A 15,514-nucleotide genomic window follows, 5' to 3' on the forward strand; every position below is an offset into this window, starting at 1 on the left:
TTAATTTCCAACCCTAGAACCCAAGCGGTTCTTGAGAGATCTGCATAGTGGTAGAGTCAAGTAGATCTGCGTACTCGTCACAGAGGATGAACACGTAACCGATATTCGGTCAGCGGTAATTTGTGCAGAGAACGAACGGGTTCTCAGCAGCTCATCGATGGACGAAAGTGTCCTCGATGTGAAGACTCGGGTTGAGAGATATACTACTCAATCCTGGGAGTCACTTAAGACAAATCCTTTATACAAGGATTTGATTGAATTTAGGGATGTATTTCCTGAAGCACTTCCATGCGAGTTGCCTAAGGATAAAGGCACTCGACATGAGATCGAGCTCAAACTGGGCTCGAAGTCCTGTGTCTTGAAGCAGTGGCCACTGCCTCGTGAACAGTACTTGCAGTCGATAAATTATTTATCGACCGATCCAAAGCGCGTCATGTAAGGGAGTTAACCTTCTGTGTGCGAAAGGCCACAGGAGGGTGGCGGATAGTGCACGCACTCAATAAACTGAGCACGCACTCAATAACTGAATGCTGCAACGGTACCGGCTCAAACGCCGATACCTAGAAAAGACGTAATCATAGATGATATGTCTAAGAGTACCATCTTTTCGTCTATGGATCTGATATATGGATTTTATCATATCCTTATGCGCGAACGGGACATCCCGTACACAGCAGTAAGCACTTCCAGTGGAATGCTCTGGGAATGGCTACTAATACCACAGGGGCTTAGTAACGCCCCTGCAACATTCAGCAGATGCGTAACGAATCTGTTACGAATACATCATCCATAGCCGGGCTATGGACGGAAAGACGGAAGTGGAAGCTCATAAAACTAACGTTTGTCAGGTTCTTACACTTATGCGAAAGCAAAGTTGAACGCAAATCTCAAGAAGTGTATATTCGCTGCAAGCGAAATACCACTTTTTGGTTGCATCTTCGGTCAACATGACGTGCACCCTGATCCCGAAAAGATGAAGGCAACTACCGGCTGGCCAGTTCCAGTCCATGTCAAGGGACTTAGAAAGTTCCTTGGGCTAGCGGCGTACTTGCACAAGTACTCACGCAACAAGCCGAGATGACAATTTATCTCTCTCGTCTCTAGAAAAAAAAAAACGAGAAATATTTATGGAACGCTGATTGTCTGCGTTCGTTTGAAGGTATCAAGCAAAGCTTGATGCAATCGCCCATCTTGGCGATTGCAGATCCAGACAGACCAGTCCATGTGGTCTGTGACGCCAGCGATTTCGCAATCGGCCGAGCGTTAATGCAATACGATACAAACAGCGCGGAGCGCGACGTCTGTTACCAATCGCGTCAGCTGCAACCAGCTGAACTCAATTACCCAGTGCATGACAAGGAACTCCTTGCCATGAAATATGTACTGGCTAAGTTTAGGGTTTATCACCTCGGAGATAGACCGTTCATCGTATATACGGGCCATGCGCCTTACGCACGGCCGTAAATAGCCCACACCTCTCGCAAATAATGGCGAGGTGATTATCCTTCTTCGCGGAGTATAATATTTCCGTGGAACATAAACCAGGACGACTTAATGTCGTCGCTGATGCATTATCACGCCAATCCGATTTCGAGACGGCTGCGCATTCCATCAGTGGAAATAATCCCACTTTTGCAACACTCACTTCAAGTGTTCTGTCATCGACCTTGTTTGATGACATAAAGAAAACCTACGCAGAAGATAAAGACCTTCTGCGTTTAATGGATCATCTAATGAATCCATCCGATAAATCGTTTAAGATTTACCGGTTTTTTATCGATCATCATCCGATCGACACCTAACACGCAACGGCTTATTGTATTACACTGCCGTTGCCGGCGACACTCCACGTGTCGTCGTCCCAACTCACAATGATTTGCGCTTGCGCATCATGTATGAGTGTCACGATGCACTAACAAGTGGACATCGTGGACGTGAGAAATCTTATCTCACAGTAAGTCGCGACTTTTACTGGCCCCGCCAGTATCAGTTCGTGCGCAAGTACATTCGTGCTTGCGAGGTATGTCAACGGGTGAAGCCTAGCCCTTCATCCCGTGCACCTCTCCAACCTCTACCACTTCTGGCAGAATGTTGGCAGTCCGTATCGATGGACTTCGTCTTCAGATATCCCGAAGACGATCACAAAAACAATGGAATCATTGTTTTTGTAGACAGATTCAGCAAGATGGTACATCTTGTTGCAGTACCAGAGTCAATCACGGGTCCGGGATATGCCCGTGTCTTATCAATACAGTATTCAAACTCCATGGTTTTACCCCGTGAATTGGTCTTACATAGAAAAGAGACCCACGGTTCACGGCGGAGGTTTGGCAATCCGTGACCCGATCTCTCGGAACACGGCTGCTATGTCAACTTCTGATCGTCCAGAGACATATGGTCAGACGGAACGCGAAAATCGGGTCCTTGAAGAGATACTTCGAGGTTACGTCCAATCGTATCCAAATTGGAGCGAGTTTTACCGATAGTCGAATTAACCATCAATAATTCGGTGCATGCGTCTACAACGCATACACCGTTCTTCGTGAATGGCTTTTACGCCATCCACGCATGCCCACCCAATTAGAGGGATCCTATAGTTTAAAGGGGGTGGGCTCGCACGAGCAAAACCAACCCTAGCTCATGCTCATCACGCTTCGAAATTACCAACGACGCGAATGATGTCGATTTCGAAGCAATTGACGTCAAAGACGAGAAAGATCTCATGGCAGTGCGCAGAAAGCGCACTGAAAAGGTAAAAACAAATGAGTCAGCAAATGAATTTCTGCTGGCTCGAGAACCAGTAGTCCGTTCGTACAGGATTCCATTGCTAACGCAGTGGACCGTCAGAAACGGAGCGCAGACAAACATGGAAGAGCAAACGTTCTTTCATTTAAAATCAATGACCTCGTACTACTCTCTACATTAAACTTACCTAAGCGTGTAGTCACTAATGTGGGTAGCAGGAAACTACTACCCGAGTTCATTGGGCCTTTCCGTGTACTACATCGCAGAGGCAATGCGTACACAATAGAATTTCCACGTAGGATGCGTTCGCATCCTTCGTTTTTCGTTGGTCGGTTCCGTCTGCACCATCAGTACGCGGTTTCTTCCGAGGACGGATCTGATCGCCCTTTTCAAGAATCCCTAAAAGATTCTTGTGGTCACGAACCAGATTCTCATGTTGAATCTGGAGATTCTCACGTCGGGTCCGAAGATCCTCGAAATCGCGATGAGCGGACGACAGCTCATCACGAAGAGCGTGATTCTTCCGTTCGTACTCAAACATGGAGTACGCTCTCGTCGAACGGTCTTCCAACCGTTCGATATTGTGAGCCTGCACCGTCTTCTCCAGCGAGCGACGCTTACCGCGCTCGTGATCAAGTCTCTCCTCCAGTTCATGGAGGAAGTGATCGAGTTTGTCGATCTATGACTCTAGATCCGACACATGGGTCGGATCTAATTTTCCCTCGTCCGCCACAACCATTGGTGGATTCCCACGGTGGTAAACGGTTTCTTGTGGAACGTACTCAACACCGCCGTGATGTGAAGGGGCAGCGAACGAGTTATTTGTTCGCTGGCGCAGTTATCCACCTTCACAGGACAGCTGGGAGCCTCGTTCCCAGCTGGTTGTTGACGTTGAGGGCCTCGTCCGTCAGTATGACGAGACCCATCCGATGGATCAGAAGGTCTATCGGAAAACACGCGCCCCTGGCGCTTGTAAATCGATTGCAAAACGTTAATCGCATCGCGCATCTCGATAGAGATGCGAGCTCATCCCCAGGATCGAGCTTAACTGGTAGATATAATCTTTAAGTGGCCGGCGGCCGTTTCACAATGATACCGAATTTATTTCTTAAATAATATTGTCATTATCACATATGGATATACTGGGTAAAATACCCTTTTAGTTTAATTCAAAATTTGCTAATTACCAAAATCTCGGGTAACACATGTGGCAGCAGCCAATCATTTATCCGTAAGAGGTGTGCACAATTCGATTTCGCGTCCGGTCATATCACAAAAAGAAGCATGGTAATTTCCAAAAGACATAATTCTACCAACGAATAAAAAAAAATTTAACTGGTTCATTGAAGGTAAAAAAGTAATTCTGTGAAATAGGAATTGAAGCAACTAGAAACGGACTTTCTATCGCAGCGTTTGTGATAATAAATGTGGCACATGTTTTTCAGGTCACACTTCCGTGTCGCAGAAAACACCTAGTCTCGATAATTCTTGACACAGATAAACCTAACCCTCGAAGGAATTGGAAGTACAAAGCAGAATTTGATTTTTCTCTTTCGCCTATCCCCCCATCCTAGTTCTAATTTCGTGGCATTTCAGTCATGTTGCTGCTTCGAGTGATGCTGATGGTTGCTTTTGCGGCCGTCGTAGTAACGACTAGTTGTGGACTTGATGCAACGCTGGAAGGGAAACCTTCTGAGCCGCAAGGAGCAACCACTTATGCTAATGTCCAACGACTAAGAGGGCGCTTTCTGTTGGATCGAGATGATGACAAGTTGACACGAGCGCTTATCGATATAAATCATTCAGATACAAAGAAAAAGTTGGAGAAGCAGCATCAAGAATCAAGCTCCCGAACATTAATGATCGATAATTCAGCGGAGACTATTCCTTCCGCCACTCTACGACCGGAGCCTCTCACCAGTGAAAGTGATGATGAGTACTTTTTAGTCACGCTTCTTAGACACATGCTAGGATAAAAGCTCGTTGATGCTCTTCAAAAGCACGCGTGAGCTCCGCAGTAGCTGTTGTGGCAGGAGCTGTATTTTAGCTAAAACATGGTCTGTTTATTTTACGGTTTTATGAAATTAAAATGTGACTCAAAAATCTAAAAACATGGCAATCTGCAAAAGCTCCAATGTCTTCCGTGTGCAGGCATGGCCTAGAACCACGAGCTCAGTATCCTTCGTCTAGTATACATCAGGCGGCTGGTATTGGTGGCCAAAACCCGCATTTGTACTAGTCTGTAGGTGGACTCGAAGCGTAAAATTGGCTTGCTCAAGCCGTCTCATGTGCTCGGCAGCTTGTGTGGCCAGTTCTTTTAGAGCATTGTTCTCGCTCAGAACTTCTTCTTTTTGTTGATTCTGAATCGCAACAGCGCGTTTGAGCACCTTATTCTCGCTTTGAAGCCGGACTATGTCGTTAGCCTGATAGGCCACGCGCTCTTGTGAATGTTCTAGCTCCTGGCCGAGCCGCTGAAACTCAGCATCCCTTTTCATAATAAACTGCTCATATTCGGCCTTTATCCGAGCAATCTCGGACTGTTTTGCCTGCTCAAAATATTCAACGTGGCGTTGGCTATACTTCGCTGTGTCCGCATCCACAGCGATCTCGTCCTGGGGGCTTTCGCCGACACCACGGCGCTGGCGCTTCCTCAAGAGGTCGAAGGAGTCGGCATGACGTGAGCGCTTCTTGAGACCTTCTGGGTATACTACTTATAAAGACACAGACAAGAACTGGTAAGGGAAACCATTACGCACAACGAAATCGAGGGCTAAGCACCTGGGGAAGCGGCGATCGACGCCATCGGGAGAAAGTATTGTACGGGGAGGTTTTACTATGGGCGACTGACGCTTTAGAGAGCACAATTTGCCAGATATTTACGGCACGAGTGAATGGTAGTACCTAATTATTTAGAATTTGTCGATGTCGCAATCTAAAGTATTTAGTCTTTTATCAATGGTCTCACAAATTTTGTCCCTTCGTTGTTATTATAATGAAATAGGACTGGGTACAAAATAAGGTTATGCTTCTAACTTTCTATTACAAGCGAAACAAGAAAGCTGACATAATTTTTTATTTATTTGGAAACCTTTCACCTAGGACAAAAGCAAGAGCAAATCTAATATTTGAAATTTAAACGACAGTTACAGTTTTTCTGAAGTTACTTCGCGGCGACAATGAGTTTTTAGGTTCGAGATCTGTGGCTGTGGCTCAGAATTTGATTCAATACTTGACTGCGATGCTCGCAAAATCGTCTGGACTCGAAAAATCTCACGAAGTTCCTTTCGAAAGACCGCCATTAACACTAGCAAAACCCCGCCAAGCATTCCTAATGCAATCTGAAGACGTTGATTTGCAGCATCGTAGTCGTCACGATGCGCATAGCGATTCTTTAAATGGTACGGCAATTCAAATTGCGACCGTTTAGGCCAAATTGACAAGAACAGTTCGTGCAGAATTTGACTCACGCGTGTCGTCGGAAACTTCATGTCGTCATTAATGCACACAAACTTCGTACGACGCGCACGTGTGCCCATCATTTGCTTCCACGCAAAATTAAAGTCATCACTCAGCATGTGAAATGTCACTTCGGTCTCCGGCATGAGTTCGACCATCTTCTCGTATCGAACATTTTGAATCAGAGCGTCCCGAATGGACGGACATTGCTCGAGATTCGCTAACGTGATGAAAGGCATCAAGGTTTCATGCAGTCTTACGATTCCCTCGGCCGTTGTGACTTCACGGACCTTTTCGCGCTTTTTTGGTTGAATACACTCGCGCACGGACGTGACAAAGTCTTCCGGCGGGGCATCCCCGCGGGCAAGACTTGCAGCTGTCAAGACTTCATTCTCGTCTAAAATCCCATTGCGATTCGCGTCCAAATAGTCGTGCCAAATATCTTCCAACGTATGCGGATGAATCTTTGCACGGTTTATCAGATAATGAAAGTACGAAAAGCTAAATTGCATGTCTTCGGGGTGGCGAAAACGATGTGATGATGTCGCGTCAATCTCGTGAGTCCAATGGTCTTTAATTTCACGAATAATGGACTTTTGCAGCAAAAACGGCATGTGCGACGGCACGCGTCGTCGATCGTACGTGGTGGGTTTTCCAAATGCACGATTGTAGAGCTTGTTGACATAGCGTAGCGAATCACCAAATGTATCTGTGGACAGGTGGGCTTGGGCATCACTCAGCGTCACTGAGGGTGATTTCAACGTCGTTGGAGACACGGGATCACACACGTCTGCGTATTCGACGCTTTCCGTTGCAGGCACGACAAATCCGAGACCAAGTGCCATCTGAATGCTCGTCAAAACATGTGAAAAGCTTTCTAGATAATGAAAATTGCTGGATGCTTTCTTTTCATTCCGTTTCATTCGCTGCTTTTGAGCTTCGCATGCAAGGCGACGACCTTCTTCTTCGTTTTCCTTTTGCAAATCGACCTCAGGTTTTTCTTCCTGTTTTGGACGCGAGATTGGCAATTCAGTTGATAAACACGTTTGGGATGCAAGGCCAAGAAACCGTTCAGTCGTGTCAATGCAATGGTCGAGAAGCTCTAGCAAAGCTGGATTGTTGCCTGTATACGGTGTATAAACCACCTGTGGCTTCGGAGGGTGCTCAATAGCCCACAGCGTTGGCTTGTGCACTACCTCCACTGTTTGAGAGTGATAGTGACTCATGGCAAGAGCAAAGCAGTAGCGGTGACGCCACGGATCCGCACGTTTTGAATCATAAAAGCAAATATGGCCATCAGTCACTTGCGGGCTTCTTTTCCACTCGTCAAACAGTTGGTCAACTGTAGCGCTCTTGTCGGTACCAGCACTGGCTCCAGGCGCACTTGAAGGTGCTTCCTTGGGTGTGTCGGGTGAAATTTCTTCACTTTTGTCATTATCAACCAAGCCAGCAGCCGATAGCACATCGAAAGCGTGGTTTGTTATGATACGCACAGTTACTATGATACCACGGTCATGCTCAGCAAGGCGGCATTTAGGGATACTGTCGTCGTGCTTGACATCCTGTGTCTTCTTTGGCTTGGCTTCCGTGATAGAAGGATTTATTTCTTGAACCCCGTCTTCAGATGCCGAAAGATAAACCTTACTTTTATCAAAAGCAGCATTCTTTTGAGTCTCTGGAGCACTCACGTCAGTAATTGACGGCATCGTTGCTTCATTTAAAAATTCCTTTGGAGCTATAAATCGACATTCGCTAGTAACACTCCAGTCGATGTCTTCATCACCATGAAGACGTAAATCCAACGCCCACGCCAGGTCGAAAACATCACCTTCTTTCAGCTCCTTGCCCGTGACATTAAGCGGCAAGAAAACCTCAACTAACGGCATGTTCGAAGATAATTTACTCGACACGCCTTCCTTTTGACCATGATTAAATGGCTCGTCATTCTTCTTCAAGAAATTCATATCTGTATCAAAACCACGAGTGGGTAATACACTATGAAAAGTCGCTTGTCGAAATCCAAACGGAAGACGAACGTGATGAGGTCGGACACTAATATTTTGGAATGTAAAGGCACCACCACTCAGCTCTTTCGTGCTATTCGTAATCTCTTCGATCGGCTTGTTGCCCCGCACAATAGAAAAGTCCAATTGCACTGGACTCCCGTCCGCCTTTTCACCACGAACAGTCATTTCAGCACTATTTGTCAAAGGATTTCCATCGCTATTGCGACCAAATACAAGCACCAACACCATCTCCATTTCATACACAACAGCAAATCGAATCAACTCACTATTATCATGAGCTGCATTCGTAATACTACTATTAACACCAAACGCAGTCGTGAGATTCAAGTAAGTCGCATTCACATCTAACGGCACGTGCACCAGCGTGTGATTCCTTTCAATGTCTGCCGACCACAAGTTCTTAATTAAAGAAGACATTCTTTTCTCCTTTTCTTTATCGTCGTTATCGTCTTCATCGTCTTCGTCGTATTGATAAAGGTCGTCCAATTGAGGTACTTGACACTCGCCTCCATCAAATGCACACGAGCTGACATTACACACACGATCGCACACTCCGTTGCCTAGCCACGAATAGTAACACATTCCTTCACATATAGCATCGCTGATTTTTCTCGGCTTGGCGGCATGTTCTAATAGATTTGCCACTTTTTCGGAATTACATTCAACCGATCCCGTTAACGGATCCACGTCACAGCCACAGTCGCCCATATCGAAGTCACAAGCCGTGACGTTGCATTCTTGATCGCACATGCCATTTCCTAAACTTTTTTCAAAGCACCGATCAGCACAGAGAGGGATTTCCCATGCAAAATAAGCTTTTTGGACCCCTGCTTGGCTCACAAAGTCTTCAGGTCGCACAGGAGCCCCAAGAAATACGTCGTCGTTAAAGTAAAGAAACATGTCACTAAGTCCAGGGATATTTGCGAGATTCCACTCGATTGCAGGGGAAGAAAACACGGGCAAGTCGCTCGGATCTGTAAAAATCTCTTGGTGCTTGATAATGCTTAAACGAGGTGATTCAATGTCAAGCCACGACGGGATCTGGCCGTCCGTGACGACGTAGATATGACGGACCCACGGTGCGTACTTTTCGAGCGATCGCAGCGAGTAGCGGAGTTCTTCATTGTCTCGGAAGCGATTGTCAGCGTTTGAGTCATCTTTGCCCTTCACGTCGGCCTCGTGTCCCCAAACGGGCAGTGGCTGGCCCGTTAAGGACGCGATCCAGTGTTTGTGCCAAAACTCTTTCTCTTTCTTCCAGCGAGGGTCCGTGCCGTTTACCCACGTATACACGACATCGATCGGGCCGTACGACAAGAAATCCTCGCTATTGACATTGCCGATGTTGTTGCGGTTGAGAGGTTTCCATCTGCTTAAAATGATGCTTAAGTACGTGGCAAATACGCCTAGAAAGAAGGTGAAGGATGCAATGTAGCAGCTCGAACGAGCCTTGCATGACGGTCCCTGTGGCGAGCTCATTACGTGGCTATTAGAGGTTACTATTAGGTTCGCCATTAGATTTCGGAAGTACGAGGGGCACTTCGGTACTTTGAAAAATTATAGAACCGCAGAACACAGGTAATGTACGAAATGGTATTCCATGTGATAATATTGTAAATTAAGGTTGGAGGCAGCACTATGACCGAATGCTACAAAAAGTGCCGTTTCTGGCTATTGCTAGTAAAATTTACCGTACACTGCATCTTCCGATAATAACGCACTCCTTGCATCTTCGTGCGGAATATTGGTGTATGTTACTATGCGCGTAATTTACGAACCCCCTAGGTGGGATATTCGTATCACGATCCACTTCTGGGTAATTATCGCGTGTACTTTGGTGCAATTTAAAGTCGTATTACAAGTCCTTTGGTTTTGGTATAGGCTTTAGCTCAAAGTCGTCCAGGGCTAACTTTTTGGTCATTTTCTTCGTCAAACAAAACATTGCTTTTTGTTAGAGATCTAGTGTTATCGTGCTGGCATTGCTACTCACGCACCGTGTGCTCCTCTTCTAAGTTAAATGTATGGACGGATTGACTCTTAATTAGGTGGTCTTTCGCTTCAAACTTGCCACCAACAAACTGCAACCAGCGGTCGTTGTCAGAATAATTTGATGAATTTAGTGGAAATACAGAGGCACCTGTGTTAACGTGACATAACCGCCCACGATGAAGAGCACAAGAGGCAAACCCGCTGTCAAAAAGTAATTTTTCTTCTTGTGCTGCTTTCCTGGTCGCGGCTTGCACGCGGCATTGAAATAGCTTCGCAATGCCGGACGAAGCATGGCTGGCTACTTGGGCAAAGCTTAACGTTGGCTTTCTAGCGCTCTGATTGGACAATAAGAATGACAATTGTATTGAAATACAATCCAGACAGTGATGGCACGGGTGACGGCCAAGCAGTATTTCATTCTCTTTAGTGCGACGCTAGGTTCACTCTTTGCAGGTTCTAGCGCCATGCATGAAATCCTACAACCTGATTTGGTGTGTTCTTTTGTGCTATAATTATTTAAAACGAACTTCCATGGAGCTAATTTAAATATTCTTGCTCTAGACAATTCCAGACCTCAGCAACGAAAAGAGCAAACCCCTCAAAAAGAATTAATACGTCGAGTGTAACCACGCTTTATAATACGAAAACAAGTGCTTTCATCTGCTCTTGTAGCTGCTGTCGATGCTGCTTTTGCTGCAGCCACCGCGTCTGCACATGAGCAGCATACACACTAAGACATTCATACGAGCTCTAACTTCTTACTAAGTTCAACCGAAAAACGAACCTTGACCTCCTCTCGCAGCTTGTCGAGTCGTTCTTGTCGTCTGCGCATGACTTCCTCATTACGCTTTCGCTCAACCACCTCTGGCAATTGACGATACAGTCAATGACTTTGCTCTTTCAAAACCTTGCTAGACAATTCTTCTCGACGGCCACTGGTCAGTCGCCTCGGCATCTCTTGACTTGCATTCAAACCATCGTCACGCTTTTCGTTCTTTTCAACAAATTCTCGTTGCAAAAATTTATTTTGCTGCTCCTCTTGTTAACAAGACGACATTTTGCCACGACGATTATGACTGAATTTAGGATGGCGATTGTGAAAAGCTTCGGCCAGTGACACTCCCGATTCAGTGTCTTTCCTATTTACGCGTCCATGTACAGGAATCACGAGCGTTTCCGCTTTCTTTACGCGGAACCGACGCGAGACGACGGAATCCATGCCACTCGATACTGCGCTGCAAGAAAACGAAGCATCACTTTCACTGCTGGAATCGTCATGCTTTCTTTCGTCCTCAGTCTCAAAGGATTGAAACTTGCGGCGAATCGGTCCCTTTTGCGGTGATAATTGGCAAAAACTTATTTGCATGAGGCGATCCTGCATTACTACGTGCTCTTGCACGTCCCAGAAACTTGTGCTATCGCTTCTTCCATCCGACGTCGCGTCTCTATCGTTAGAGTTCTCCCACGACCGCGACAAGCATTGAATGTCCGAGAGACTATGGCTCATACTCGAATTTGAACGAGCAAAGGATTCTTTCGACTGCCATTCAGACGCACTGTCAACGCCTTCGGCTTCAGAAGTACTTTCAAAAAAAGAAACGCACGATTGCGAAGACGGCGTCGAAGCAGAAGGGCAAGAACTGTCATTGATGCCGTAATGGATTCCTGGAAAAGCTGATTCTACTGCCGAAGTCATATTGACAACGGAGTTGAAAGGAGCATGGATCGAGTCGCTCAATGTGGACGCGAAGCTGTGTTCATAAACAATGCTATTCCTGTCTTGATCGTGATTTGAAACGTTTGGTTGCATATTCGATTGATTCACTGCATGCTTGGAAACATCACGTCGAGAATGACTTAATTTCAATCGTTGCGTTGATCCTGCGGCGAGGTGCAACTGGACAGCAAAGCCAGGACTCGAAACACCAGAAGCACTAGAAACATCCGACCGATTATCGCTCTCGTATCGTTCCATCGCCTTGTTATCGAATGGCAGCGATTGGGTTACCGACACTGCTTGTGGCCGCCATTCCATGGACGTGGTAGTGCTCCTTGCATCCAGTTGCGAGTCCAAAGACTCCGACAAACTTGATTTGTTGGACAGCAAAACTGCTTCTTGCTGCTTACTGCTCATATTATGTGCCACTAGCTGGTCGTCATAAGCTTCCACCTCTTGACGATCGTCGTCCAAAGTCTGCGAGGACGACGACAGCGTGTGTCTTGTAAATATTGGTATTAATTGATTGACTAAGCTATCATCTCCATGGTCAAAATGCACGTGATCAAACGTGCCATCAAATGAGCTTTGTCCGTCAGACAATGGCAGCGAACACTGCGCGATGGAGACGGCTGATAAACTGGTTCGTCGTATTAAATCATTTATTTGCCGGTAGTACAAGTCACGCGCCTTCGTATTAATAAAAGAGTCGCTTTCGTTTAAAAAGCTTACTTCCACTCTCGTATTGTCTCGCTCTTCATCGTTACTCAGCTCCTCAGAAGAAGAATAGGACGTCATGCGCTGATCAATTGATGGCTGCTGAACCAACCTCGAACTGGCATTGGTCACTTCATCAAGGCACGACAACGATTTTTGACTAGGCGCAAAGAACGATTTCGATACAGAATGTTCGTCTTCACTAAACCTTTCATCGTCATGAGCGCTGGAACTATCGCACCTATTCGCAGCGAAGGAATTACTACCACATGATCGATACCTACAAGTTGGACTATTCACGAATGCTTGGACGTGTCTTGAGACCGCGTCTCCGCACTGAGTATGGCTGCGCAACCCATTATAATGTTTATCGTACCCAACTTCGTTTCTGTAGCGACTAGATTGGATTGATGAAGATTGATCCGAGCTTACTGAAAGCTTGTGCTTAATAGCATTCCTCTGTACAGCAGGTTTTATTAAACTCCCTTCGTGGATGTCCTGAAAATGTGCTGCAGTCTCGACTGAATCTGTTCGCGATGACCTCTGCGAAGAGGAATGCCGATTAGCCAGGAATTCTTGTCCTCTCACCACTTTTGCTTTCCTACAGCCATCTTGCATATCACATAGACCTTTTTTGCAATTTCTGTCAACGTCGCGTGCCGGTAATGCTCTGTATACCAGTGACTTACTTCGAGATGCTACACTTTCACTCGAATCTAATACAAGCGATTGTCTGCTTCCACATGAAGAATCACATCGAGCGCTCGAGCAGTTATCATCTCTTGTATCAGACTCAGACAATTTCGTCGAAAAAATTTCCACTGCATCCGTTTCAGACTGGCAATTTAGCTGGCTTAGATCCGTGCTAAAAGGTTTTTCTTCGTTGTCAAACTGAATTGGTCGTGATGTCGATAAGCAACGAGTGATTGCTTCTTGACTTTGATATTCCAAGTGCTTAATGTATTCCTCGTCTCCATGATGCCGCTCTGATGCGTCATAATAATCGTCATTTTCACGATCAGTACCTTCAAGATACTCGTCCAGGTATCCACGTCGATCTCGGTTACCAGGTAAATTGTAATTAGCTTTTATCGTACCGAATTTCTGTCTTTGACATGAAAAATGGCCACAATTACCTGGCAAACAGCCTTCTCTCGTCTCTCGTTCATCTTTTGAATCGAACGAGTTCGCCAAACCTTGTGCCATAACCCTCTTTTTCAACTTCTGTTCAGCTTTCTTATCCAATTGATCACGTTGCAAGTCCTTACATAATCGAGTAGTTTTCAACGTACTGTCAAACTGCTCCCCCTTTATAATAGCGCCAGAATGTACCTCCTTGCTGTCATCTCGCGCATTAGTGCCACCTTGACAAAACCCTTTGCAATTTGCTACACTCGATTCTTCCTCCGAGAGCTCGCGATCGGTACATCCTTGGCCAATCGACTGGTTCTCCTCGGTATCAATCGAAAAGACCGATAATTCAACCGAGTCTCCTTCCAATCCAAACACTCGCGCAAACGTCTGCTCTGCTCGTCTTTCCACGTCTTTCTTATCGCCCATCTCTCGTATATCAAAGGCTCCATTCATGTCACCCACTCTTTCGTATCCACGCGCCCGCCGTTCCATCTTGTCCATTATAACCAACCACTCTAACGCCTTCTGTCCTTGCTGCTTCGACATGAGACTCTCAAGCGCACGTCTTCCTCTCTCCGCCGCCAGTTTCTTCTGTTGCTTTCTCACCCATTGGTCTTGTTTCATATCATCTGAATCCTTTGTTCGTTTGTAATCCACATTTTGTTCGCCTTTGGCTCCGTCATTAGCGTGTCGTCGCTGTGAACACCTTCCCTGTTGTCTATTTTCACAATATGTTTGCGTTTGGTGGCGTCCCGCACTCCTCTGCTTCTCGTACTGACCCTTAGCAGCTTGATCTTCCATTGCTACATTTTTGCTATCTATCTGGCGAGTATGCACCCCTTTGTCCTTTTCCTCGTGCTGCTCGACTAGCTTGTAATGCTTAGCTTGCGCGTTTTGCTGTACTGTGTCCATGCTCTTCAACGAGCGTTGGTTTCGCGATGGCAATTTAGCAAGAAGCCTTTTCTCTTCAACGGTTCCTTGTTGCTGTATTCGCAGACTCTTGCGGTGCTGCAGCTTGTGCAGATTCTCGCGATAGCGCTGCGTCACTTGCTGCGCCAAGTGCCGCTCTTGTTCGCGCACAAAGAGCAGTTGACGCCTTCGACGAGCAGTCTCATCTTGATGCGCGTAGAGCGCGATCTCACTGGTGCTTAGTTGGATCTGGCCAAGAGGATATTCACCGAGGCGACGGCGGCGCCGTCGCATACGCGGTGTAGCCATCGCGTGATGACAAAAATATGTTGTTACACCAGTTGTACATCAGAATCCGGGCCAATTACGTGTGCAATACTTTAAGGGAGCCACTATTTTTAACAGGTGAGAAAAAGCCAACAGCGCCAGCACTATATTGGCAAGTCATAAAAAGAGCGAAAAGAAAGAGCAGCAATTCGAGCACGAGGGAGAAGTTGAGCTGGAAATAAGCGAAAAGAGTCGGAGGTGCGCTCTTGCGCATGCATGTTAGTAAGTCTTTGGAGGTCAAGCTAAGGACGAATTTATTTTACTTTACTTCTACCTACTTTTGTGGAAGTGCATGGTTACCTTTCAAATAGGCGAATGTTAGTGTACCAAAAGGGGTGCGTGCCTATACCGGCTCCCTAATTTAATACGGATGACTAAAAGTATGGACCACACCACCATTGTAAAGGTGTCCATAAATATTACTTCCTATAAGAGAGAAACAAATATTATGTCCTATTAGAGGAAATAAAAATAGAAATACAAAATTATTATCTTT

At 46.0% G+C, this 15,514-nt stretch overlaps 5 protein-coding genes across 5 annotated transcripts; 1 reads left to right on the forward strand and 4 right to left on the reverse strand.

The window, feature by feature from the left end:
* Window positions 1-4,339: 4,339 nt before the first annotated feature.
* On the reverse strand, window positions 4,340-5,548 carry CCR75_005424 (uncharacterized protein; the record flags this gene model as incomplete). The annotated part of the gene is made up of 2 exons (XM_067963505.1): window positions 4,340-5,452; window positions 5,524-5,548. 2 exons carry the CDS (start codon window positions 5,546-5,548, stop codon window positions 4,932-4,934), a joined length of 546 nt encoding a protein of 181 aa, XP_067817620.1. The 3' UTR covers window positions 4,340-4,931.
* Window positions 4,344-4,721, forward strand: CCR75_005425 (uncharacterized protein; the record flags this gene model as incomplete). The annotated part of the gene is made up of 1 exon (XM_067963506.1): window positions 4,344-4,721. One exon carries the CDS (start codon window positions 4,344-4,346, stop codon window positions 4,719-4,721), a length of 378 nt encoding a protein of 125 aa, XP_067817621.1.
* A 340-nt stretch (window positions 5,549-5,888) lies between the features above and the next one.
* On the reverse strand, window positions 5,889-9,704 carry CCR75_005423 (uncharacterized protein; the record flags this gene model as incomplete). The annotated part of the gene is made up of 1 exon (XM_067963504.1): window positions 5,889-9,704. One exon carries the CDS (start codon window positions 9,702-9,704, stop codon window positions 5,889-5,891), a length of 3,816 nt encoding a protein of 1,271 aa, XP_067817615.1.
* A 103-nt stretch (window positions 9,705-9,807) lies between these two features.
* CCR75_005422 (uncharacterized protein) lies at window positions 9,808-11,169 on the reverse strand (the record flags this gene model as incomplete). Its single annotated transcript, XM_067963503.1, has 6 exons — window positions 9,808-10,149; window positions 10,220-10,303; window positions 10,363-10,512; window positions 10,857-10,922; window positions 10,999-11,078; window positions 11,106-11,169. 6 exons carry the CDS (start codon window positions 11,167-11,169, stop codon window positions 10,081-10,083), a joined length of 513 nt encoding a protein of 170 aa, XP_067817614.1. The 3' UTR covers window positions 9,808-10,080.
* Window positions 11,170-11,256: 87 nt separating this feature from the next.
* Window positions 11,257-14,694, reverse strand: CCR75_005421 (uncharacterized protein; the record flags this gene model as incomplete). The annotated part of the gene is made up of 1 exon (XM_067963502.1): window positions 11,257-14,694. The coding sequence occupies one exon, from the start codon at window positions 14,692-14,694 to the stop codon at window positions 11,257-11,259; it is 3,438 nt and encodes a 1,145-aa protein (XP_067817617.1).
* Window positions 14,695-15,514: the final 820 nt, after the last annotated feature.

The sequence above is a fragment of the Bremia lactucae genome, linkage group LG3, assembly GCF_004359215.1.
Source record: "Bremia lactucae strain SF5 linkage group LG3, whole genome shotgun sequence".
In the NCBI taxonomy this organism is placed as follows: domain Eukaryota; phylum Oomycota; class Peronosporomycetes; order Peronosporales; family Peronosporaceae; genus Bremia; species Bremia lactucae.